We start from the raw sequence: 27482 nt of genomic DNA, 5'->3' as shown, positions 1-27482 counted from the left end.
ACTGCACTAACCACATCCTCTGGCAACAAATTCCAGAGTTTAATTGTGCATTGAGTAAAAAAGAACTTTCTCCGATTAGTTTTAAATGTGCCCCATGCTAACTTCATGGAGTGCCCCCTAGTCTTTCTACTATCCGAAAGAGTAATTAACCGATTCACATCTACCCGTTCTAGACCTCTCATAATTTTAAACATCTCTATCGTATCCCCCCTCAGCCGTCTCTTCTCCAAGCTGAAAAGTCCTAACCTCTTTAGTCTTTCCTCATAGGGGAGCTGTTCCATTCCCCTTATCATTTTGGTAGCCCTTCTCTGTACCTTCTCCATCGCAATTATATCTTTTTTGAGTAACGGCGACCAGAATTGTACACGGTATTCAAGGTGCGGTCTCACCATGGAGCGATACAGAGGCATTATGACATTTTCCGTTTTATTCACCATTCCCTTTCTAATAATTCCCAACATTCTGTTTGCTTTTTTGACTGCCACAGCACACTGCACTGACGATTTCAATGTGTTATCCACTATGACGCCTAGATCTCTTTCTTGGGTTGTAGCACCTAATATGGAACCCAACATTGTGTAATTATAGCATGGGTTATTTTTCCCTATATGCATCACCTTGCACTTATCCACATTAAATTTCATCTGCCATTTGGATGCCCAATTTTCCAGTCTCACAAGGTCTTCCTGCAATTTATCACAATCTGCTTGTGATTTAACTACTCTGAACAATTTTGTGTCATCTGCAAATTTGATTATCTCACTCGTCGTATTTCTTTCCAGATCATTTATAAATATATTGAAAAGTAAGGGTCCCAATACAGATTCCTGAGGCACTCCACTGCCCACTCCTTCCACTGAGAAAATTGTCCATTTAATCCTACTCTCTGTTTCCTGTCTTTTAGCCAGTTTGCAATCCACGAAAGGACATCGCCACCTATCCAATGACTGTTTACTTTTCCTAGAAGCCTCTCATGAGGAACTTTGTCAAACGCCTTCTGAAAATCCAAGTATACTACATCTACCGGTTCACCTTTATCCACATGCTTATTAACTCCTTCAAAAAAGTGAAGCAGATTTGTGAGGCAAGACTTGCCCTGGGTAAAGCCATGCTGTATGATTTAATGTCATCAAATGAAAATTTTTTATTTGAAAAAAACAAAAAACAATTACAGGATATAAACAAACATAACTTACGAAGGAAAGGAATGCAATTGTCAGCTATAAGTGGTTAACTTTTTACAGTTTAAAATTCTTTAAAGCACACTAAAAACCCTGAAGTCCATATTGAGCTGCGGGCTACCTGGGTAAATTATACCATATGTTTAGTGGCTCAGCCATGCTGCTAAATATATTCAGACAAATGCCAGGTAAGTTATCCAGGTAAGTTTATCTGCATAATTTTAGTTGTGCCAAGAGGAAGTCCTAAAGTTATCTGGATAACTTACCCAGAAATGCCTGCGGAATGCTCTCACTTTATCCAGATAAATTGTACCCAGATAATAAGTCATCCAGGTAAAATGAATCGACGAGCAGGAATTTAAAACTTCAGGTAACTGTAAAGTTATTCAGATGAATCCCTGTGAACATTGATATCCAAGTTAAGTGTTGCACATGAATACATTAAACAAACAAATCAATCCCAAAACAACTTACAGTCACTGAGACTTTATTTTCACTTACCCATACGTCCATCTTGCGGTGGACTTATCAAAGACAGTCTGTTTGGTCCACCTACTGTCTCTGGCTAAAAGCATAAATGTAAATATAAAATGTGAAACATATTTTACTATATGACTAATCAAAAAATGTATATACATAGTGCATGGGTTATTCTGTAAATTTAACTTTCAGTTATAGCCCCCACTATTTTACTTAGAAAAGGCAGGAAATATATATACTCTTTGAAACATGAAGTTTCATCCTGCTCTTTTCGGCCTTCAGCTCATTAGGAAACAGAGCTAGGATCTTGGCACAATGCACCTTCATTTGCATCTTGGGTAGTAAGACGATTTTGTTATATTTTCAGGTTACCAGGTGCTCAAGGAATGTTTGTGGATAAAAGTGGGGAAAGGAGAAATTACTATTTACCTGATAATTTCTTTCCTCTAAGGAAGGCAGGCCAATCCACATGAGTGGGTTATTCACCTCTACCAGCAGATGGAGATGGAGTAAAGCTGATGTCACAGACATATAGCCCTGCTCTGACATCAGCCCCGCCAGTATTCTCTGGAAAAGCCAAACAGTGGACAAACTGATTCGACTTGAACATGACTATTAACAGTCAACCACTCATGTTTCCAATCAATTTGGAACACAGAGCACAGGTAAAATAATTAACATTCACTAACTGACAGGCTAGTTATGAACCTTGGTAGTCCTTCAAAGAATAAACAGGAACAACACTCTGCATTATCCATATATAAGGACAAACTAAAAGGCAAGTTGGCAGCCGAGGGCGGGTTATGGATTGGCTTTTCTTCTTTACAGAAATGGTTAGGTAAGTAGTAATTTCTCCTTCCTCTGCACTCAGGTACGCAATCCATACAAATGGGATGTACCAAAGCTACTCACTAACAAGGCGGGAAGCTGCCTTCAGTCCCAACAACACCGCACATGCGACGGTGGAGTCCTTCTAAGCCCAAACATCCAAGCGGCAATATTTGGAAAAAGATTGTAAGGAGAATCCTTGTCTCTGTTCAGCATTCCGCAACAGGAAACAAGAACTGAAGTGCTGCCCAAGATAACACCAAGGCCCCAGTGGAAAGTGTCCTCCCTTGTCCAGGCAATGGAACTTTTGAATCTACCTAGCCTGCTGAGATTACTTCTCTTAAGCAATGGGCTATAGATGCCTCCATCACCAGTTAACTTTGTTTATCTCTACAACAGAGCATAAACAGTCGTTCAGACTGTCTGAAAGAGATAGCAAATATTGCTTACCTATAACAGGTGTTCTCACAGGACAGCAGGATATTAGTCCTCACATATGGGTGACATCACAGGATGGAGCCCTGTACGGAAAACTTTTCTGTTGAAGTTTCTATAAAGCTTTGACTGACACTTGCACACTGAGTGCACTGAGCATGCTCAGCCTGCAATTATCCCTGTGAACCACAGGTGTCTCCCTCAGTCTCATCTTATAGCTAAAAGCGCAAGCGAAACTAAAATAAAAGTGAAAACGTATACAGACTCAACTCCGTGGGGTGGCGGGTGGGTTTTGTGAGGACTAACATCCTGCTGTCCTGTGAGAACACCTGTTACAGGTAAGCAACATTTGCTTTCTCACAGGATAAGCAGGATGGTAGTCCTCACACATGGGTGAGTACTGAGCTGAGGATGCCCGAGAGTGCACCAAATGCACCCAAGATGCGCAAAATGCCCAATGATGGGGGTGGAATTTGGAACGGAGGGCATCCTGAAACCCTTAACAGGTTGGTGGAAGGATGTTGGGTGGTTAAACAGAAAACAATAGGAGTAGACGGACTGGCCAAACATGGAGCATGCTGGCTACTCGTATCTAAGCAATAATGGGCTGTGAAGGTATGGAGAGAGCTCCAGGTTGCAGCCTGATAAATATGTACAAGTAGCACTGGCCGAAGGGAAGCTATTGAGGCTGGGACGGACGCAACAGAGTGTGGTTACACAAAGGGGCAGATTTTATAAATCTGCGCACATGCGTACTTTTGTTCGCGCACCAGGCGCGAACAAGAGTACGCGGGATTTTAATAGATACGTGCGTAGCCGCGCATATCCATTAAAATCCGGGGTCGGCGCGCGCAAGGCTGCCTAAAATCGGCAGCCTGCGCGCGCCGAGCTGCGCAACCTGCCTCCATTCCCTCCGAGGCCGCTCTGAAATCGAAGCGGCCTCGGAAAGAACTTTCCTTCCACCCCCCCCCCGGACCTTCCCTTCCCCTACCTAACCCACCCACCCGGCCCTATCTAAACCCCCCTACCTTTGTCGGCAAAGTTACGCCTGCTGGAAGCAGGCGTAACTTTGCGCGCGCCGGGCTGGCTGCCGCGCTCCATGTTCCGGTCCGGGGGCTGGTCCGGAGGCCGCGGCCACGCCCCCGGGCCGAAACCATGCCCCGCGGTGCCGCGTCACTCGCGACACGCCCCCGGAACGCTGTATCACTCCCGGCATGCCCCCGACACGCCCCTCCATGCAAGCCCCGGGACTTATGCACGTCCCGGGGCTTGCGCGCGCCGCTGAGCCTATGCAAAATAGATTTGGCACGCGCGGGGGGGGTTGGGTTACGTTTTCAGGGGGTATGCACGTATCTTACGCGCGTACCCCTTTGAAAATCTACCCCATAGTGTTGTAGTGAAATGCTTGCTTGTTGGTAGGAAAAGAGATACAGACCGTCAATTAGGAGGAATAGGTCTGTTTGCCCACTGGAACTCGCAGCTTGAGTCTTGCCACAGAAGGAAAGAGTTAGGTGGAATTCCCATGGAGTGTAGTGCAATCTAGATAGAATACAAGTGCACTATTACTGTCCAAGGAGTGGAAAAACCCTCTCGCTTTGGTGAGAGAGAGGTGTTGGGAAAAATGGGCAGAGTATATTCTGAGAAAGGTGAGATGCAACGTCTACCTTAAGAAGGATATGAAGTTGAATATGTAAAACCACTCAGTCACGGAGGAACGCAGGGTTGGATGAGTATGTAACAAGGTGTGTAACTCACTGAACCTTTTGGAAGAAGTGACGGTTATGAGGGAAAGAATTTCCCATGCCAAACTGTGAAATGAGAGGAATGGAAAGGCTCGAACGAAGAACGTATGAGACTTATAAGCACGAAATATAGGTTCCATTCCGTGACTAGTGAAAATAGAGGTGGCTTGATCAGTGGATAATCCATGGTAAGCTGACTCAGAAGGGGTTTACCGTTAATCGGGTATCCCCACTCCCAAACGATACACCAATTGAAACAGAGGTGTAGCTATGTGGAGGATGTCTGGGGAGCAGAATCCGAGGGAGCAAGAGAAATGAGTGGTGTAGAAAAAAGAAAAAGGGTAATACCCTTTTGTATGGACATGTGGTAAATCATGCCATTTTGAATGGTAGGATTTATGTGTGGAAGGTTTTGTGACACTACCAGTATCTGAGAACATCAGTGAGTCTACGATTTGTGACTGACTGGTGAGAAGGCAAATTGGTTACTGGTGTGAAATATTGAGAAGTATGGGAAGCATTCTGGTCTCGGCCAGGACGTGGGTCTGAGGAACAGTGAACTCCGTCCCGGTCCAGCATTAGAAGAGTGCTGGCTATGAGAGGCAGCAGAAGAGACACATTTAAGAGGCCCTTGATGGGAACGCATTGGAAAACATGTGTAGGGAGTAGAATCTGTGCACCGTATGGTTCGATTCGGACGCAGAGGGCAAGTTCAGTTGACCTCAGCATTAGAAGATTTTTCCCGCTACACATGTAATCCGAGACCATTCGAGAGGATGGAAACCTACATGGAGAAGGTTTGCTAGTGCGTTCAGTAAATCTCTTAGATAAGTGGTCCGAGGATGCATGGAGTGAGCAAGGGCCAAGGGTAGAGCTGCGCAGCTTCTTTGCAGAGCAGCTAAGAGGTTGTGCGTGCTTTTGTGTTGGAAAGCACATTGTCCCTATGCTCTCTGTCTGTATGCACAAAGATTTGTTGCAGAGGCAGTATTGGAAGGCATAAGGGTATAACTCATGGCTACAAGCTCCAGGAAGTTCATGTGAAACTGTGCCTGGAGTGGAATAGACGCATATTGGGTTGAGAAGATTTTAGGTCAAACTTTACAACCCTGAGTAAATGCGAGCATGAGCAGAATCAGACTAGGTTTTGGTTCTAGATCTGCAATATGGATGAGGGACGAAAGCGGTTGACCAGCTTAGACCCACTGATAATGGAAAATCACTGAATCTAACCCATAGCAGTTTTGGATCTATGAGGAAAATGCATAGTGAAAAAATCTCATGGCCCGACAATGAAGAATTGAGAGGCTGAGGTTATGGAATATGCGCGCAGGGACATGTAAGAATTTATTAGAATGTCTGCGCGGATGCTGGACAGGAAGGTCATTGTGACTGTGGTGTCCAGAAGTGTTGTATAAGAGATTTATGGCAGTAACAGTAATCCCAGGTAGTAAATTTATAGTGGGTCATGAAGAAGTTAGAGCTCCTTGCATGGACTGACTGTGGTTATGCAGCTGTCCATGCAAGGAAAAGCGTGAATGATTATGCACGCCGTAGAGAAACAGCAGTCACCGATAGTGATTCAATGAAATACCCAGTTGCCGAAGCTGGTGCAACCGGCAGAGCTTGGGATTGTAATATTGTTGACTCACCATGAAGCACATAGAAAGATTAGAGGTAATGTACTTACTGTGATATGGAAGCATGGTGACGAGAGATACCATTTACCTGTGCCTTCTGAAGAAAGTTGGTATTTCTGAGGTCCAGGATGGGCGGAGAGTAACTACTTTTTGTTGAAAGAAAGAATAGTGTAATTAAAACTCCCCAACCCCTGCCTCCTGCGCTTTGTAGCGTCTGGGGGAGTGTACCGGGAACCTTGGTACAAAGTGGGGTGGCCGCTCTGATATCCGGCCAGTTGGGAGACCAGGAGGTGTCAAACTGGAGGGGCTGATATAATCTGGATATCATGTAACCTCCCACGGGAGCATGAGCGGTAAAGTCTTACCCACATTTCTGTGTGCTGTATAAGGAGACATCGAGACCTGTCGTCAGGCTTCGAGGTGGACTTGCACTTGAGGTAGTATTTGCTGGATCTTGTGTTTAGCAGATCAGTGAATGCATCTGGAACTTTGGTTCTGAATTAGGAACCAGAAGCCAGCGTATTAATCAGTACAGAGCCTGGTTGCTGAAAATGGGAGGATGTCTTGATGCAATCAAAAGAAATGATAGAGAGGTTCTCTTGGTATTGTGGCTGACACAGCTGGCATAGCGATATGTGACACTAATACGGTTCTTGGAAGGTACATGACCTAGAACTTTTCGAACCATATGGCCCGAATTCGAGAACACATTTCAATGGAAATGCCGCAGAAGCGGGTACTTACCATCCGACGTGGATCGCCGAAGGACGAGTCTGTGAAGATTGCTGGCTCCGTGGATTTCAGGAGTCATCGAGGGGTAGCCTGTCGGACATAAACATCCGTCTCAACTCTGATGCCTGGTATGGTGGCACAGGTATAGAGGAGACAGGCTGGGCGTGGCTCGCGCTACCACCGTAATTAGTGGAGGGCCACAATCCCGCACCAATGTCGGTGGGGTATGCCTCGGGAACAGGGGAGCCATCTTTGGTTCATGAACCTGGCCCTCGTCGCAGTGGCTCGATGTCTCATGACACCGGTGTAGAATTCTTCGGAACTCGGTCCGGTGTTTCTGGAGCACCAAGGACTGCCAGCACTGTGCGGAACAGTGGCGATGGCAGTGGTGATGTTGCTCGGCCCGGGCATTCTCCAGCACCGAGAAGGATAGCACCGATGTGCTGGATGGCGTCAGTGGCGGATGGTCACCGTGTCGGTGACGATGCGTGCCACGGTGCTCGGCCCGGTCTTTCCCCAGCGCCGAGATGGATGCCCTCGCTGTCTTGGATGGCGACTGATGACGGACTGTCAGCATGCTTGCAATGCTCCTGGCACTATGTAATGTTGTAGGTTAATACGGGGCTTTAATAAGAACCCAAAGCATGGAACACTGTGTTTAGGCGAGGGCATTACGTGGAGGTGCTATGTCAGTATTGACGGTGTTGATGGCAGCCGAAGCGGTTTCGAGGGTATTGTTAAAAATATATATGAAAAAACGTTGATGACCTGAGCAAAGCAATGATGACAATGATGGAGCACTGACGGCATCGGCATAGGTATCTATGGAAATGATGTGGCATCGAATAATCGAAAAAACATCGTTGGCATCAGAAAAATGATACTGGCATCGACGGAGTCGATGACCGCATTGATAGGAACGTCGAAGACACCGATGGAAACGATGTGGGCGTCGAGGGCATCGATGTATGGAGGCGGGTGCCGACGAAATCAGTGACATGGCCACGGGCATCGACGGCATGGTCATGGGCGTCAATGGCATCAATTGGCTTGACTCGGGCACCAATGGCGTCGATGGCATCGATGCCAATATGGGCATTGATGGCACTGAAATGGACACTGATGGAATCGATGTTGGCATTGATGTCATCGATGGAACTGACATTGGCATCGATATTACCATCGACTACATCGATGGAATCATAGAAACATAGAAACATAGAAACATAGAAATGACGGCAGAAGAAGACCGAATGGCCCATCCAGTCTGCCCAGCAAGCCTCACACATTTTTTCTCTCATTCTTATCTGTTACTCTTAGCTCCTTGTTCTATTCCCCTTCCACCCCCACCATTAATGTAGAGAGCAGTGATGGAGCTGCATGCAAGTGAAATATCTAGCTTGATTAGTTAGGGGTAGTAGGGGCAGTAACCGCCGCGATAAGCAAGCTACACCCATGCTTATTTGTTTTACCTAGACTATGTTGTACAGCTCTTGTTGGTTTTTTTTTTTTTTTCTTCTCCCCTGCTGTAGAAGCAGAGAGCCATGCTGGATATGCATTGAAAGTGAAGTATCAGGCACATTTGGTTGGGGTAGTAACCGCCGTAACAAGCCAGCTACTCCTCGCTTTGTGATTGCGAATCCTTTTTTTTCTTCACCCCTGTCGTTGAAGCTATGCAGGATATGCGTGAAGCATCAGGTTTTTTTTTTTTTTTTTTTTCCCCCTGCCCTTGAAGCAGAGAGCTATGCTGGAAATGCGTGATGTATCAGTCTTTCTCCCATGCCGATGCAGGAGAGAACCATGCTGGATATGCATGGAAAGTGAAGTATCAGGCACATTTGGTTTGGGGTAGTAACCGCCGTAACAAGCCAGCTACTCCCTGCGTTTTGAGTGCGAACCCTTTTTCTTCTCCTTTGCCGTTGTAGCAGAGAGCTCTGCTGGATGTGTGAAGTATCAGTTATTCTTCTCCCCTGTCATTGAAGCAGAGAGCTATGCTGTATATGCATTGAAAGTGAAGTATCAGGCATATTTGGTTTGGGGTAGTAACCGCCGTAACAAGCCAGCTACTCCCCTCTTTATGAGTGCAAATCCTTTTTTCCATTACCTCTTGCTGTTGAAGCTTAGAGCGATGTAGGAGTCACAGTAAGCATGTGTATGTTTATTTAGTAAGGGTATTGTGTCAATAGCCATCATTCTGGCGAGTCACCCACTCTTCATTGGTGGCCTCTTGACTTTATGGATCCGCAGTGTTTATCCCACGCCCCTTTGAAGTCTTTCACAGTTCTGGTCTTCACCACTTCCTCCGGAAGGGCATTCCAGGCATCCACCACCCTCTCCGTGAAGAAATACTTCCTGACATTGGTTCTGAATCTTCCTCCCTGGAGCCTCAAATCGTGACCCCTGGTTCTGCTGATTATTTTCCTACGGAAGAGGTTTGTCGTTGTTTTTGGATCATTAAAACCTTTCAAGTATCTGAAAGTCTGTATCATATCACCTCTGCTCCTCCTCTCCTCCAGGGTGTACATATTTAGATTCTTCAATCTCTCCTCGTACGTCATCCTATGAAGATCCTCCACCTTCCTGGTCGCCCTTCTCTGTACCGCTTCCATCTTGTCTTTGTCTTTTTGTAGATACGGTCTCCAGAACTGAACACAGTACTCCAGGTGAGGCCTCACCAAGGACCTGTACAAGGGAATAATCACTTCCCTTTTCTTACTTGATATTCCTCTCTCTATGCAGCCCAGCATTCTTCTGGCTTTTGCTATCGCCTTGTCGCATTGTTTCGCTGTCTTCACATCATTAGACACTATCACCCCAAGGTCCCTCTCCTGCTCCGTGCTCATCAGCCTTTCCCCCCCCATCGAGTACAGTTCATTCGGATTTCCACTCCCCATATGCATGACTTTGCACTTCTTGGCATTGAATCTCAGCTGCCATATCTTCGACCACTCTTCCAGTTTCCTTAGATCCCGTCTCATTCTCTCCACTCCTTCCGGCGTGTCCACTCTGTTGCAGATCTTAGTGTCATCCGCAAAAAGACAAACCTTACCTTCTATCCCGTCTGCAATGTCGCTCACAAAGATATTGAACAGGACAGGTCCCAACACCGATCCTTGCGGCACACCACTTAAAACCGCTCTCTCTTCAGAGAAGGCTCCATTTACCATCACACATTGTTTTCTGTCCGTCAACCAATTTGCAATCCAGGTCACCACATCGGCACTCACTCCCAAGCTTCTCGTTTTATTCACCAGTCTCCTGTGCGGAACCGTATCAAAAGCTTTGCTGAAATCCAAGTAGATGACATCTAGTGCTCTTCCTTGATCCAATTCCTTGGTTACCCAGTCAAAAAAGTCAATCAAATTTGTCTGACAGGATCTTCCCCTGGTGAATCCATGCTGCCTCTGGTCCATCAATTCTCCAGACTGTAGATAGTTGACTATTCTCTCTTTCAGCAGTGACTCCATTACTTTTCCCACCACCGAAGTGAGGCTAACCGGTCTGTAGTTGCCTGCCTCTTCCCTGTTCCCACTCTTGTGAAGCGGGACCACCACCGCTCTTCTCCAATCACTCGGCACCACTCCCGTTTCTAGGGATCTATTGAACAGGTCACACAGCGGACCCGCCAGAACATCTCTGAGCTCCCTCAATATCCTTGGATGAATCCCATCAGGCCCCATGGCTTTGTCCACTTTCAGGTTCTTTAGTTCTTCCCACACATTTTCTACTGTAAAAGGATTTTCATCTATTCCCCTTCCCTCCAGTTTCTTGTTGTTTAGAGATGGTCCTTCTCCAGGGTCTTCTTTAGTGAACACAGAGCTGAAGTATTCGTTTAATATTTCTGCCATTTCTTCGTCTCTCTCTACACATTGATCATTACCACCTTTCAATTTCACTATACCACTTTGGACCTTTCTCTTTTCGCTGATGTATCTGAAAAATGTTTTGTCACCATTTTTTATCTCCTTGGCAATCCTCTCTTCCGCTTGACTCTTTGCCAACTTGATTAATTTCTTTGTCTCCCTCAGTTGATACAAATATTCTTCTTTGTGCTCCTCCCTTTGGGATTCCTTTATATTTCTTGAATGCTGTTCTTTTAGCTTTAATTTTGTCAGCCACCTCCATTGAGAACCAGATAGGTTTCAGTTTTCTTTTGCTTTTCTTTACATTTCTAACATATAGAGCAGTTGCCTTGGTGATTGCTCCTTTTAGATTGGTCCACTGCTGATCCACATCTCTCTCGTTCTCCCATCCTTTAAGTTCTTCCTCCAGGTAGTTCCCCATTTCCTCAAAGTCTGTGTTTTTGAACTGTAAAACTCGGGTCTTTGTGGTTCTTTTCCCTATTATTTTAGTGATATTAAACCATACCGTTTGATGATCACTGCTGCTGAGGTGGGCGCCCACCTGGACATCTGAGACATTATCTGCATTAGTGAGCACTAAGTCGAGTATAGCTCCTTCTCTCGTGGGTTCCAACACCATTTGTTTGAACAAAGATACTTGCATGGCATCCACTATCGCTCTACTATTTTTAGTTTCTGCAGATGGGATTTTCCAGTCTACATCTGGCATATTAAAGTCATCCACGATCACCACTTCTCCCTTCTTACCTATCTTATGGATGTCTTTAACCAGATCTCTGTCCAGCTCTTCCTTTTGGTTTGGAGGCCTGTAAACCACTCCAATATAAATGGATGCTCCGTCATCGTTTTTTAGGTCGACCCATAGAGCTTCTTCAATACCCCAACTTCCTTGTAGCTCAGTTGCTTGGATGTTGTTTCTGACATAAAGAGCCACACCTCCCCCTTTTCTATCCTCTCTGTCCTTCCTTAACAAGTTGTAGCCTGGTATTGTTGTATCCCATTCATGAGATTCTGTGAACCATGTTTCTGTGATAGCAACAATGTCCAATTCTGCCTCAGCCATTAGGGCCTGCAGATCTGGGATTTTATTTCCCAAACTATGAGCATTTGTGGTCATAGCCTTCCAGGTACTCTCTTTACGGTTATTGCATTTCCTGGACTCCTTGTGAGATAATTGTTGAGATTTGTTATTCACTTCACTATTTCTTTTTGCGGTAGTGCCACTGTTGACAGAGTTTTCCATCTCAATTAGATTTTTTTTTTGCTTATGGATCTTTAAATACTGCATGCATTGTGTTTTCTCTCTCTTTTCTGGTAATACTGCAATGCTTTTCTCAAGAACTTCTTCAGTTTTTATTTTAGAGAAGGCTTGTTGTTCTTTTTGCATTTGGTACATTGTGTGTCTCCTCATCACAGGTCTAATTCTACCAGAGCCAACTGTATTCCTGGTTTTTAAAGAATTTCCTGATGACCTGTTTGAGTGGGGCGGTATACCTGTTGGCTGCTCTTCTGTCAAGAATGGGTGACTGTGGGTCCTACCTGAGCCTAATGGATCTCCTTTTCTTGACTCCTGGTTTGTTTGTGGTATTGGGGAATTATTTTCTGAGTAATGCAATGTGGGTGTAATTCTTTTAATTGAAGCTAATTGATCTTTAATCACAGTCAGCTCCATTTTCAAGGATGAGAGTTGTGCACAAATTGGGCAAGCTCTAAGTTTCCAGATGCTTTCCCTCAGAATAAAGGCTCCACAGCAGTTACATTGGATAGTCCTCATCTTGGTAATTTGTGGCTTTATTTCCTTGACTGTAACCAATGTACTAATTTATCTTGCTGCCAATGGTAATCTAGGCAGTCTTTATTAGAAACAAGCCCCAGGGGTGGGAGGGAGTCAAACAGTTTAGCCTGGGACAAGCTGGGTAAAGCAGGGCACTACTGGACAGTTGTCTTTGCCTTTTGGTCAATTCTTTTTTTAAAAAAAACAGTCTTTATGTCCCAGTTTTTTAGTTGTGCCAGCTAACCCCAAACTAGAGAGATTTTCCCAGTTTAAAAGCTGATAGCTTTGCAAACAGGAAATAATCAACAGAAGCTTTCTACACAAGCTTCTACACAAAATGAAACAGACTAGAAAGAAGTTAAAACACAGGCAGTAAATAATCGATGCCATCGATGGAATCGAGCCTAGCATCGATGCCACCGACCTGGACATCAATGCCACCGATCTGGGCATCGAATCCATCGATGGAATCGAACCTGGCATCGATGCCATCTTTGGAATCAGCTCTGGCATGGATGCCATCAATGAAATTGACCTGGGCATTGATGCCATGAACAATGGCATCGATGGAAATGTCCTGGGCATCGATGACATCGATAAAATAAAGAATGGCATCGATGGAAATGACCCTGGCATCGATGGAAGTGACCTGGGTGACGGTGGCATCGACCCAGGCATGGATGGCACCGACGAGACAAAGGTGTGCGTCGATGGTATCCATCCGGGCAATGATGGCACCGATGAAGCCCAAGGAAAAATCAGTGCCATGGATGAAAAACATGGATGGCACTGATAGAAACGATGATGGGACCAATGGCATCAGTGTACCCTGGGAGGAGGGGTACCGATGGCATCGAAGAATCCAGGATGGTCTAAAGGGGGTACAGACAGTAGCGATGGGGGCATCGACTGCATGAGGGTACTGAGGAAATCAAAGGACCTGAAATCGACAGGGGCCCTGGCGGCAACGGAAACCGTGGAAGTCCCTGTCGCACTAGTGCTAATAACCAGGCAGCGTGTCACAGAGGGACACTCGCAGACTATGTGTGGCTAACTGAAAACATAGGGAGAGGGAAGGCTGCAGTCGGTTGGCAGACCAGGGAGGTGGCAGGAACCGACCGAAAAAACAGGGCATAGTACTCACCGAGCGTCGAATAAATGTACGCGAAGGGAGACCCGTGCAGGGAAAAGTGTTTGTGAAGTAAAAGTTCAAGTGTTTCCGTGTGGAAAAAGTGTTAGAATTTCTCACAGAGTTCCTAACCGCTATGCTTACTGTAGAGCGTAAAAAAGAAGGCTGAGGGAGACACCTGTGGTTCACAGGGATAATTGCAGGCTAAGCATGCTCAGTGCACTCAGTGTGCCAGTGTCAGTCAAAGCTTTATAGAAACTTTGACAGAAAAGTTTTCTGTACAGGGCTCCATCCTGTGATGTCACCCATATGTGAGGACCACCATCCTGCTTGTCCTGTGAGAAAGTCATCTTCCAGTACAGCATCCGACGTCGCTTGACATCCAAGGCATGCAAGAGACGATATTCCCTAGCCTGAGAGGACTCCAGTAGCCTTTGTCCACTAAGGAGATGCAAGGGTGCTGCACGGCCCTTGGGTCATACAGCTGAGGGCTAGTTATCTTATGCTGCTGTATGTATCTAATTAATGCTGTCTTGTGTGTTAGTAGTGAAACCTACTATCTGTTACACTCTATGCTTTATATGGTCACTCTTAAAGCACATAGGCGTAAGACTCCTGGGTTGAGCTGCATACAAAAAGGACAGAGGCCAAGGTGATAAAGACACAATCAGATGGTTTAGGGTTTGAGGCCCTTGCTGGTCCACAAGATAGCCCTGATCTATGGCCCCCTCATCGGAGTAGATGTCCTATAGGCTGTGTCTCATGTGGTATTTGTCACTGTAACTGTGCTGAGCAAGGCAGGTGTGCTGAGAGACTCTCAATCATCAGCTCGATGTATAGCATCCTGGCTCAAAAAGGTGCCTACTGGGGCCCCCAGGAACCTACAAGCTGCCTGTATGTTAAACCATCCACAGAGTTGAACTTATATACCTACTACTCCCAGAGGTCTCATGTGGTTGCCCTTATGACTTATGTGCTTTCTGTGATGGTCTCTTGCCAGACACACTTTTAGTGCCATCTAAGGCCTTGAAGGGCCCATGTCAGTACCTGAGACAAAGTACGTACCATATATGCCTTGGACAGATTTGTTTCTGGTGTGCCAGTGTAGATAAGGGTTTATGCAGTGCAATGACTCTGACTACCTCATTAGCAGTTAGGGACCAGGCCACCACAGATGCTTGATTACAAAGTGTCAAGGAACATACACATTGGCCATGTGTAGGTGCATGAAGTTGTGCTGGTAGTCAGCACACCACAGATATGTGTGTTAGTGTGTGTGTGTGGATAAGTGACGTGCGGTATTAGTCTCTGTCAATATGTTGTGTTTGTGCCTCTTCTCGCCCTCGCTCCACCCTCTCTACCTTGGGAGCGACTCCCTTTGGCTCTGACGGACAGATGCAGCTGCGGCTTCTTCCTGCCTCTTGGTCCTGGTGTCCCCGGACTGGCTTGACGCTACGGATCCGCCATGTTCCTGATGACGTAAGGGCTCCAGACTGTGTACCAGCAAGGGTGCGAACCTCAGGGGCATCCCCCCGTAGTGACGTCATCCATTTCCACTTTAAAAGGTCTTTGCTAACCTCTAACGAGTTAGCAAGGAACTCCAACAGGACTTGCTTCGGCAGTCCACGATACTTGCAACAACGATCCGAGTCAGCGAGGGGAATCCTTCTCCACTGCTCGGCCTTTTCAAACTTACCAGGAGTACCCGCTCCACGGGGGCTCCGCTCTCTCTTCTTGATTTCAGATTGCCAAGATTGATTAGTTACTTTGTCTATATGAGACTGGTTATTTTTGTCTATGTGAAATATATGTAATTTATGTGGTATTGTATTTATTATTTTTATGTTTTAATTATGTATGTTAATGCTGTAAATCGCCTCTGTGGTAGGCGATCAATACATTTTAATAAATGAAAAAATGAAATGAAGACGGGATCCGGTACTCGCTCCTCGAGGGCTTACATCCCTGAATACTCAGAATACTCCTCATTGCCTGGAAGCGATCGCAGACGTGAATACAGTGAGTTCTATTGTAGATAGGAATCGGTACTCACTCCATGAGGGCCTACATTCCTATAGCTCTGAAGACTCCCTTCCGTCCAAGACATTATCGCAGGTATGGAGATTGAGAGTTATATTGGCAAGATTGCAGATAGGAACCGGTACTCGCTCCACAAGGGCCCATGTTCCTAGAATCCTTTACAGACTCTCTTCTACTCCAGAAGCCATTTCATATACAGCTATTGTGAGTTCTTATTACAGACTGTTTATAGGAACCAGTGCTCGCCTACGGCTCCTGTTCCTGAATGTACTGAAGACTCTCTGTGGCATAGAGACCATTGCAGACATCTACTATTGTGAGTGTACCATCTTGTATCCAGTATACCCTGTCTACTCACTACTTCTAGTCTCTCTCTACAGCTCAGCAACCCAGAGATTATATTCCAATATCAGAAGGACATCAGCCCTACCAGACACATCGACTCACTACTGCCACCACTGGTGGTCCAGCTTCCAGCCTAATAAAGAACTATTTGTGTTTATTTCATATTCTAGCCTAACCGGTGGTTCCTCTCAGGATCTCCTCCTAGGGGCACTGTCATCTGCCATCGGTCCAGGGATTCACCATTTCCTCCAAGCGGTCATTCCTTACACTACTGTCACTCTGTGGGAGCCAACCACTACCGACCACTAACACCGCTTATGGAAGTATTATATAGATAGCTAACTTCTCTTTCTATGGCACTTGCCAGCAGCCTATATATAACAGATTGCTACTCCGTAGCGGAGGCAAGATAGATTGCTATCTCAGTAGCGAAGTACAATATACCTATTGTTAGCTCCTCTCCTCAGAAGAGTATCATTGAACAGACTGCCAACTCCTCTTCCCTAGGGAGTTGATCCATAACAGATTGCTACCTCCTTCCTTTACAGGAGCATCTAACAGCAGTTCGCTAACAGATTACTAACTCCGCCCTCCTGGCAGGGTAAGCACTACAGATAGCTAACTCCTCCCCTCTAGAGGAGCAGATCATGATAGATTGCTAACTCCTCCCCCTTTCAGGAGAAAAGCAGAAGATTGATCCTTGGACATTGAACAAGTTTCTAAAAAAAGAAAGGTTCAAGATGGTATCCCAGGGCACTCTGATTCCCCTCCTGTAAAAAAGGCACTAGCTATGCTCCCTTGATTTAAAGGACACGTACACTCACATTGCGATCTTTCCAGGTCACAGGAAGTATTTCAGAAGCCCATAGATAGTCCACCCACCTTTTCATTTCTTTTGACAGGAATAGATTGGGAGTTGCCGTTGCCAGACACTATCCAATTGGCTAGCAGATTGCATCTCTTTCTGGTATACCCAGGCAGGACTACATCTTGGGAGTCATGTCAAGGCTGATTCTGTCAGGGCCATGGCAATGTCAGTGGCCCACTTGCAAGCAGTTCCCGTGGAGGAGATCTGCAAAGCTTCGACGTGTAGTTCTCTCCACACATTCACTTCTCACTACTGTCTGGATAGTGATGGACAACGGGGATAGTAGTTTAGGCCAGTCTGTAATTCAGAATTTCTTTGAGGTGTAGAACCCAACTCTCCCTGGCTAGGGCCCGTTGTTTGGGTTCAGGCTGTTTATTCCTCTGTTACCAACAGCATTGTGGTTGATGTGCCCGTTGGCACCTGGTTGGTGCTTGTTGGTCCCCTTTTGTGTTGGGGAGCAGCCTGTAGCTAGAGATTCACCCATGTGTGAGGACCACCATCCTACTCGTCCTTTGAGAAAGCATAATTGCTTACCTGTAACAGGTGTTCTCCTAGGACAGCAGGTTGTTAGTCCTCACGAAACCCGCCCACCACCCCGTGGATTTGGGTTTCTCCTATTTTTTATTTTATTTTTATCGTAATTTTATGTTACGAGACTGAAAAGGGATCCTGCATCCACGTGGGGTATAGACATACTGGGCATGCTCAGTATGCCTAGTCAAAGTTCTAGAAACTTTGACATAGGTTTTCTGTGCCAGGCTGCATCTGATGATGTCACCCATGTGTGAGGACTAACATCCTGCTGTCCTAGGAGAACACCTGTTACAGGTAAGCAACTCCGCTTTTCCCCTTCCTTTTTGGAAACCCTGCATCCAGGACTTCCAAGGCATCGAAGGGCTAGATGTGGTACACCATTGTGCAGGCAATATCCAGGTAGAGCGGTATCCAGTGCAGTGCTGAGCAGGAGGCCCACAGGTACTGGGACATAAAGGTACAATTAAAGATGAAGGTCAGCAGCTGCAACAAATAATTCTGGCAGACTCCCGGAGGAGCCCCATGCCCAATTGTGCTAATGCCCATGGAGGAGTGCCTCATCCAGCAACTGGGACCAAATGTGTTCGAGGGCATGGTTGAGCAGCTAGACACCACATGAGCCAGAGCCAGTAATTTCACCTCAACTGTTAATGGTAAGGCTGTCACAGTTTTGTACATCATTTGGCATATTGTCCTCACATTGTTTCAGTTACAAAGTATGCATACCATGCCAAATGTTTCATGTGTGTAACTCTTAGCTTTGATAATTAATATCTTCTTCTTTGTTTCCACAGCTCTCACCCAGGACTCTGCCGGTCCCAGCAGTGAAGCTCCAGGGACCAGCAGCACAGCTGGAATGTTAACTGCACCCTTGCTTATGAACGCAGAGACCCAGTTCGGTGAGGAGGAGGATTTGGAGGAGCAGCAGCAACAATAGCATCACAGCCCGCTCCTGGATGTCCTGGGCTCAGCAAGCTGCTGAATGTTAGTTTGAATCTCTCTGGCTTAATGGATGATCCCAGCCTGCAATGGGACATAGTGCAGGTAGCGCAACCTTACTCCAGCACACAACATCGCCAATGTGAGGCAGCAGGCACTGAAGCAGACCAGACCTTCAGCCCCCTCATGTCCCTTCTGGAGGCCAAAACCTCATCTCGCAGCATGACGATCACAGCATCAGCTCCGTCCCCAGCACCCCCGACAGCACCATCAACAACCCTGGCCTCCATACAGGAGCAGCTGGATTTGCTGGAAAGGAGCCATCATGTGCAGCTACACCAAATATGGCCAGAGTTAGTGCATCTGAGGAGGGCTGTAAATGGGCACACCCAGACCCTGCGTGCTCAGAAGGCAGTGCAGGCACAGGTCTCACTACAGTTGCAGCATCTATTTATAATCTCACACCTGTTATGACAAAGATTCTCCAAAGAATGCCGTAGCCGGTACCTGTGCTTTCCCTAGCATTACAGGACTCAATGCCACGCAGCAATCCCTGTTCTGAGAAATGACTGAGGGGGAGGCCCCCCAAGGATATGCCACTCCTAAGTGGCAAGCCATGGCTTGGCAAAGGCCCATAAAGCCCCTAAACAGCTGGCCTCTAAGGCTGAAGAACAAGACTTGTAGGACAGACCTGGCCAGGCGTCTGTACAGAGTTCCTGTGCTGGATAGATGGAAGAAGCCTGCTGGGCCTGTTATGACTTCAGAGTTCCTTTGCTGACTAGGTGGAAGAAGCCTGATGGACCTGTTTTCTCTGCACTGGCTCCCAGTCAAATGGAGAATACAATTTAAAATTTTGGTAATGGCATTTAAGGCTATAAGTAATGATGTACCAAATGGTATCCATTCTTTGTTTAAGATTTACTGTTCAACATGAAATTTAAGATCAGCTGATCAATGCTTGCTGGACATCCTGAATCATTTAGGGCCTCATTTTCCAATATCGCATTGGTATCGCATGCGATACCAAAAAGGGGTGTACCTTATGCTAATAAGCATGTGTATCACCTATGCAAAAGGTTGTTATCGCAAGTTGCACTATTAGCCCAATTTGGGCTACATTGCTGGTATATCGCGGTTCACGATGTCAGAGACAGAGAGAGAGAGAGAGAGACTTGCCATAGTGGCTCCTCCCTAGACAGGTATTTGTATCCCTATGGGAGGCCCACCTAAGTAACTCGAGGTGAGGTTAAGTATTAGTGTAGGGGGTTAGGGGCCACTTTGACATTCAAAGTGAGACGTACGAACAGAACAGTGGTCTCTTGTGAAGATTTGATGACCTACGGAGTAAGGAAATTCACTCCAAGATGATATTTGTGCAATGTTCTCTCCACCTAGCTTGTTGTTACCCAGGTAGAGAGTCCATCAAACTATCCTCTTCTATCTCCCTAAAAGTCTTCCTACCATACACTCCAGTTTTTCTTCCTCCTTCCCTCAATCTCTTCTCTATACAGTCTTTACTCCACCCCCTTTATGCAGTCTTCTGCAACCTCTACAATCTCTCCACCTACATTAAGTTGTCTCCATTTTATCTCCATCCTTCCTCATATAATCTTCACTCTGTCCAGTCTCTCCCCATCTTGCTGTTTTCTATACTGCGTCACTCAAATAATGTACCATCCCTTACCCCCTCCAGTCTATCCTCTACTCACTCAAGTAGTTTCCGCATCCCTCCTCTCTATTCACTCTGCATTCCTTTCTTTATCTCTGGCCCTCTTCCCATCATTAAGTTATCCCTGAAATATGAGCCATTTTAATGTTATCCACAGAAGGGAATTTGCTTCAGTTCGCAGCAAGAGATATTCTGAGGAAGGAGGAAATTTCTGTGACAAATGTCATGACTGCTGGAACTGTACCTACAATGCAGAAGTGTAGTCTGGGTACATTCTACTTAAAGATTTTATGTCAAATTTTAAAGAAAAAAATTTCCCTTTGAAAATTGGGTTAGAAAAATTATGCACATAGACCAACACCTGCTAACTGTGTACGTCTTCCAGCAAAAGTATGCGCATATGCATATGTGCATAACTGCACGTACATGTTACTAACCCCTTCCCAATTCCATTCCCACAAATGCCTCCCCTCTTTGTGCAAAAAAGTACATGTGTAATGGCACTACTTACACATTTTTACATGCAAAGAGGGTAGGCAAGTTTCAAAAATCCTATTTCCATATGTAAAGCACTGTTTTAACCATGGAAAAGCCTTTGCTTTCTAACTGGTTGATTTTAAATCTCCTATGCGCGCCAAAACCAGGAGATATGCGCGTAACTTTGCCTGGTGCGTGCCACGCAGATTTTAAAAACTACGCAAGTATGCACGCATTTCCAAGTACGCGCCTAAAAAATGTTCACAAAAGGGGTGTGTCTGGATAGGAAATAGGCAGGACATAGGCGGGCTGGAACTACACCATTAATTCTGCATGTCAGGTCCCCTACCACATAAAATTACTTCACCTATGGAGAGGTGTAAGTCACGTAATAAAAAAAGTAGGCTATTCAGCTGGGGTTTTAAGAGTCCACGTGTGTGCGCAGCTCTTAAAATTTACTTCTAAATTAACAAAAGTAAAAAAAAAAGTTCAATTAAAAGAAGTTTTAAAGCAGCCTTCCGTATCATTTCATGTTCAAAGCGAAAAGGATAACTAGCTGAGCTGTTTGCATGGTTTTGTCTGAGACTGAAGTTGCATTAAGTCAGTTGCAAATTGGATTTAATTCTTTACATATGGAGGCAGTTAACATGAGCTAGGTTTGATGTACCTCTATGGTATAAACCAAATTCTTTTCAACAGTTTTTGCAATTATTTTTATTGCATCTAATGTAGCAAAAAGCTAATTTTTTTACAGATGCAGATTAACTCACATTTTTCATCTGGGAAGGTACAGGATCAATCTCCATTAATTCCACCCTAATAGATAAGATTAAACACAAATATCACAATGCTAAAACAATGTGGATACAATCAAAGATTTTAAAGCATGTTTACCTAAACAGATTGTATGAATATATTCTGTTGCAAAAAAAATCATTAATCTATTTTAAAAAACATTTAAGGAATATAAGAACCTTTTGTGATGGCACTTTAAAAAATATATCTGCTTACCTGTCAATTTTCTATTAACTTCAAACAAGAGTCAGGATCAAATGGGGCTACTTTTGCTCAGGAAGTATAATAAACCAAGGCCACCAATGAAGTCAGCTATAGAGAGGAAAATTCAGCTATTCATCTATTTCCCTTTATTGCACAAGAACAGTTCTTTCCCACCAGCTTAAGTGATTCCTTAACTGAATACATCTAGCAAAGAAAGACTCAACGAAAAGAAGTTGCATATAGTCTTCTCAATTACACCATAGGGAATTATGTAAAAAAAATCAAAGTATGCAAAATTACATGCCTTTATTTATTTAAAAACTTGTCTATACCGTCGCTAAGTTAGGTACCATCGCAACGGTTTACAAACAGGCACAAAATAATGTATGTATAGGTAGGTTATCGTACATTCTAACAGGTGCCAATTAAGTACGGTTACAAATTCATTAATAAAATCAATGTTTGAGTAGTGATGGTCAAGTCCAGGTGTATTATTGAATGACTCTTCATATACTGTATGTGACCCCTTTTTTGGAAGTAGTAATTTCTTTCAGGGTATACAACTTATGTATTACTTTGGCCCTTCTCCAGCTAACATTCCTCCCAGGCCCTGAGCTCTCTATCCCAGAGGGGGATTCTTTTTGAGGGGGGGGGGGGGGAGACTCTTGTCTATGGCCCAGACAGTGGTGTGAACATCCTTTTTGTGTGTTGGTAGCTGTGGCAACCCTGCGAGGGAGTTGCTGTAAAAAAATCAGGCAGGACCAGGCACTGGGTGTTAAATAAATTCAAATTAAAGTCCATATTTAAATAAGTGTGCAGTTTCAGTTGATTGTAATACAATTTGGGTGTCTTATTCTGGGTAGGTGTCCTTTTTTTTTTTTTCCAGAAAACTGTCCGAGCTTCCCATCATGGTAGAAAATGTGCACTAAAAGCTCTCCGAGTGGCTTACCCAGGATTCCTATATCAGAGGTCCCCCTTTTAGCATAACAAAATACATCCTACCTGAGGCTCCAGTGTCTTCCCCAACACCTGGCCCTGTATCCTGGTCCCATGAAAGTGGAGATCCAGAAGGGGTCTCCTTGATGTCACCTGACTCCTTTTCGTTGTTCTGAAAAGGTGACTCCTCCTTAGGTTGAAGCGTCTGTGGTCAGGAACCTACTGTTCCAGCCCGGCTCCCAGTGAGAAGGAGTAGCTTAAAAACCTCCTCACAACAAAAAAATGGAATACTCTCTTAGTCAAAATCTTCCTAGACTGGGTATTCTCCTGTCACAGGTGCTTGCCATGTTCATGGGGTGAACGGTCTCGCTGGTCTTCAGCCACTGTTCTTTGAATACTGCCAGCGAGGATGACCTTCCCCAAAGGAGCAAAGTTAAACACAGTCCCTTCCAAAAATAGGATCCTTCTAGCCTTCAAGCTTCTAAAACAGCCAAGGTTGTCACAGGTGCTTGCCTCATCCAGTGAGGCAGTGGGCTCACTGGTCTTCAGTCCTGGATTGGGAGTCCAAAACAGGTTCAGGTCAAAAATATACCTTTACTGCAATTAAATACCTAACAACCCCCTGGCAGGTTGTGCACAAAGGGATTCCTCTCAAAAAGAAAAACCTGATGAGGCAGGGAGGCCTCACTAGGGAGAGAAAAAAAATTAACATCCCGACTCTTGAGTGTCTGATCGGAACCTATTCTAGCCACAACTCAGAAAATGGCCGGGTTATAAAGCAAGGGGCAACCAATCCCAGCTCTCCTAGGTGGGAAGAGGGCAAAGGGGATGGAAAGCTCTAAAGTTGTTTAATCTCTGGAAATGGAACTAAAGGCATATAGTGGTGGACCGGGGGCCCTTCAAAAATATATTAAATAGAACATGTATCTCCCCCCCTTTATTCCTTCTTACTGCTGTATTTCCCAATCCAAAGGACCCGACGTTATTGTCCCCTCAAACCTCTGTTCCTCCCTCAGGCCTATTTCTTTCTTCTACTATCAGGCCCACTCACCCTTTTTATTCCTTTAGAGCAGTGGTTCTTAACCTTTTTCCCATCATGACACACCTGACGGACAACACTCACATTAGTGTGACACACTGCTCATTACAATCCATGGTGGAAATAAGAAATAAAGGCCCAATATTATTTTTATTGTTAAGAGTGACACAAGGGAAAGATAAGTACTCTGTCTGAAGATAGCAGGGTGGCTGGTGGAAGTGAGGACCGCCTGGTAACTTGCCTGCCTGGTGCGAAGGTGGCAGACCTCACGCATCACCTAGATAGACAGTGCTGGGGAGGAGCCGGCAATTGTGGTACATGTGGGCACCAATGACATAAGAAAATGTGGGAGGGAGGTTCTGGAAGCCAAATTTAGGATTTTAGGTAGGAAGCTGAAATCCAGAACCTCCAGGGTGGCATTCTCTGAAATGCTTCCTGTTCCACGAGCAGGTCCCCAGAGGCAGGCAGAGCTCCAGAGTTTCAATGGGTGGATGAGACGATGATGCAAGGAAGAGGGATTCAGCTTTGTAAGGAACTGGGGAAACATTTGGGGAAAGGGGAGACTTTTCTGAAAGGATGGGCTCCACCTTAAACAGAGTGGAACCAAGCTGCTGGCACTAACTTTCAAAAAAGAGATAGAGCAGCTTTTAAACTAGAACAAGGGGGAAAGCCGACAGTCACTCAGCAGTGCATGGTTCGGAGAAATGTATCCTTGAAGGATACTAATGAAACAGGAGAGTAAGGGCATCCCAACAGAGGGGTTCCATTAAAAGCAAACATAGTCCATATGCCTATATGTAAAAAATCACCAAAGCTAATGATTTTATTTATTTTATTTATTTATTTAACATTTTTTATATACCGGCATTCGTAGGACACATCATGTCGGTTCACAAGTAACTGAGAAAGGAAATTACAATGAACGGGGATGGAGGGCTAACTGGGAAATAATTGGATAATATACGAAACTGGATAACATATGAAAGTATAGGAGAGAGAGTCAATGAGCAGGGATACAACATTGTTGAACGACATGGAAATTACTTATCCATGTTAAGATAAATATGCATAAGCAAAGATTAAATATGTATAAGTAATGTTAAAGGAGGCATGTGTGTGCACTTATAGACTTAGTATATGAACTTATTTACAGTATAAAAGGAGGCATGTGCACTTATGTACAATTATATACAGTGCTGGGGATTTCCGAATTATCCCAAACAACTGAAATGTTTGGATTACTTACCTGGTAATCCCCTTTTCCTTAGTGTAGACAGATGGACTCAGAACAAATGGGATAGTATCCGCGTGCTAGCAGTTGGAGACGGATCTGACGTCAGCACGGGGGTATATAGCCCCACAGGAAGCGCAGCGATTCAGTAATCTTCCTTGCAAAAGCTGTTATGGATGTGTGTACTGACGCTCAGTGAAAAGTGAAAAGTAGAAACAGGATCCCCCTGACCAATGGACAGTGGCTGGAGACCGCCAGCATTCACAACCGGAAGGCGTGGACCCGGGTAGAGCGTACGCTCTCATGGAAAGAAAAGCCATGGCTTACCTGGAATCGGTGAACCCATGTACACAGGCAGCAGGGCGGGATGCTGAGTCCATCTGTCTACACTAAGGAAAAGGGGATTACCAGGTAAGTAATCCAAACATTTCCTGGCGTGTAGCCAGATGGACTCAGAACAAATGGGATGTACCAAAGCTTTACTCCCAGCCAGGGCGGGAGGCTGCCTGAGGACCATGTAGTACCGCCCTCGCAAAAGCCGAGTCCTCCCTGGCCTGGACATCCAGGCGGTAGAACCTGGAGAAGGTATGGAGGGAGGACCATGTCGCTGCTTTACAGATCTCTGCAGGTGATAGCATCCTGGACTCCGCCCAGGACGCTGCGAGTGCTCTGGTGGAATGAGCCTTAACCTGAAGAGGCGGAGCCTTCCCAGCCTCCACGTAGGCTGCTCTGACAACTTCCTTAATCCAGAGGGCAATGGTGGGCCGAGAGGCCGCTTCACCTTGCTTCTTCCCGCTGCGGAGGACAAACAGGTGGTCCGTCTTTCGCAGGTCTCGTGTCACGTCCCAATACCTGGGCAGCAATCTGCCGATGTCGAGATGGCGTAATAAACGGCCTTCTTCAGATTTCTTCAAACCTACTGTGGTAGGCAAGGATATAGTTTGGTTAAGATGAAACTGTGAAACCACTTTAGGGAGAAAGGAGGGAACCGTCCGAAGATGGATAGCCTCCGGAGTGATTCGTAGAAAGGGATCACGGCAGGACAGTGCCTGTAGCTCCGAGATGCGGCGTGCGGAACACACCGCCAGCAAGAACACCAACTTCAGGGTGAGAGACCGGAGAGACAAGCCCCGAAGGGGTCGGAAGGTGGATCCCGCGAGGAAATCCAAAACAAGATTAAGATTCCATAAGGGCACAGGCCACTTTAGTGGCGGGCGAATATGCTTGACACCCAGCAGGAAACGAGAGACATCTGGGTGTTTGGCGATGGTCTTGCCATCCCTCCTGGGACCATAGCAAGACAGTGCCGCTACCTGAACCTTGATGGAGCTAAGGGAGAGACCGTTCTGAAGCCCATCCTGCAGAAAATCCAACACAATAGGTATGGTGGTGGCATGTGGATTGGTGTCGTGAGTGTCGCACCAGGCTTCAAACACTCTCCAAATCCGTACGTAGGTAAGCGATGTGGAAAACTTGCGAGCTCGGAGGAGTTATCAATCACGGGCCCCGAGTAACCTCGTTTCTTCAGTCTAGCCCTCTCAAGGGCCAGACCGTAAGAGAGAATTGAGCTGGATCTTCGTGTAGAATGGGACCTTGATGTAGAAGGTCCCGGAGAGGAGGCAGGGGAAGAGGCTCCCCTGCCAGTAGTCTTCTCATGTCCGCGTACCAGGGTCTTCTTGGCCAGTCTGGTGCCACTAGAAGAACTAGGCCCCAGTGAGTCTGAATCTTGTGGATGAGGGCGCCCAGCAGAGGCCACGGAGGGAAGGCGTACAGGAGAGTCCCTGGAGGCCATGGCTGGACCAGGGCATCGATTCCGCGTGAGAACGGGTCGCGCCTGCGGCTGAAGTATCTGGGTACTTGAGCATTGGACTTGTCCGCCAGTAAATCCATGGCCGGAATCCCCCAATGATCGACAATCATCTGGAAAGCTGTGTGGGACAGCTGCCACTCTCCTGGATCCAGGCTTTCTCTGCTGAGGAAGTCTGCTGTGGTATTGTCCTTCCCGGCAATGTGGACGGCGGAGATGTCTTGCAGATTCGCCTCTGCCCAAACCATCAGTGGGGCGATCTCCAGAGAGACTTGTTGGCTTCTGGTTCCGCCCTGCCGGTTGATGTAGGCCACCGTGGTGGCATTGTCGGACATCACTCTGACAGCTCTGTGCCGTAGTCTGTGAGCGAGTCGAAGGCAGGCCAAGCAGACTGCCCGGGCCTCCAGGCGATTGATGTTCCACGTTGACTCCTCTCTGTTCCATCGCCCTTGCGCGGTGAGTTCTTCGCAATGTGCTCCCCAGCCGCTCAGGCTGGCATCCGTGGTGAGCAAGGTCCACGTGGGCGAGGACATCGCCGACCCCCTGCTCAGGTGGTTGGACTGCAACCACCACCGCAGCTGGATCTGAACTCTGGCCGGTAGAGGCAGGTGCGTGGAATAGTCCCGTCGACGGGGGCCCCAGCGAGAGAGCAGGGAATGCTGTAGAGGTCTCATATGGGCCCGCGCCCACGGCACCACTTCCAGGGTGGATGCCATGAGACCCAGAACCTGCAGATAATCCCAGGCTATGGGCCGACTGACCCTCATCAGATACTGGATACGTTGATGAAGTTTCAA

General features: G+C 46.1%; 1 protein-coding gene across 1 annotated transcript in view; it reads right to left on the bottom strand.

Annotated features, from left to right (window-relative positions):
- Positions 1-27482, bottom strand: part of RNF212 (ring finger protein 212) — a 462006-nt gene that overhangs the window by 51085 nt on the left and 383439 nt on the right. The window contains exons 10-11 of the mRNA XM_029592744.1: positions 21444-21489; positions 1683-1746 (exon numbers count right to left, since the gene is read on the bottom strand). Of these exons, the coding sequence (XP_029448604.1) occupies positions 1683-1746; positions 21444-21489 (110 nt within the window). The remainder of the gene's footprint in view (positions 1-1682; positions 1747-21443; positions 21490-27482) is intronic.

Source organism: Rhinatrema bivittatum, chromosome 1 (assembly GCF_901001135.1).
Source record: "Rhinatrema bivittatum chromosome 1, aRhiBiv1.1, whole genome shotgun sequence".
Taxonomy (NCBI): Eukaryota; Metazoa; Chordata; class Amphibia; order Gymnophiona; family Rhinatrematidae; genus Rhinatrema; species Rhinatrema bivittatum.
This window is presented reverse-complemented; position numbering and strand designations above follow the sequence as displayed.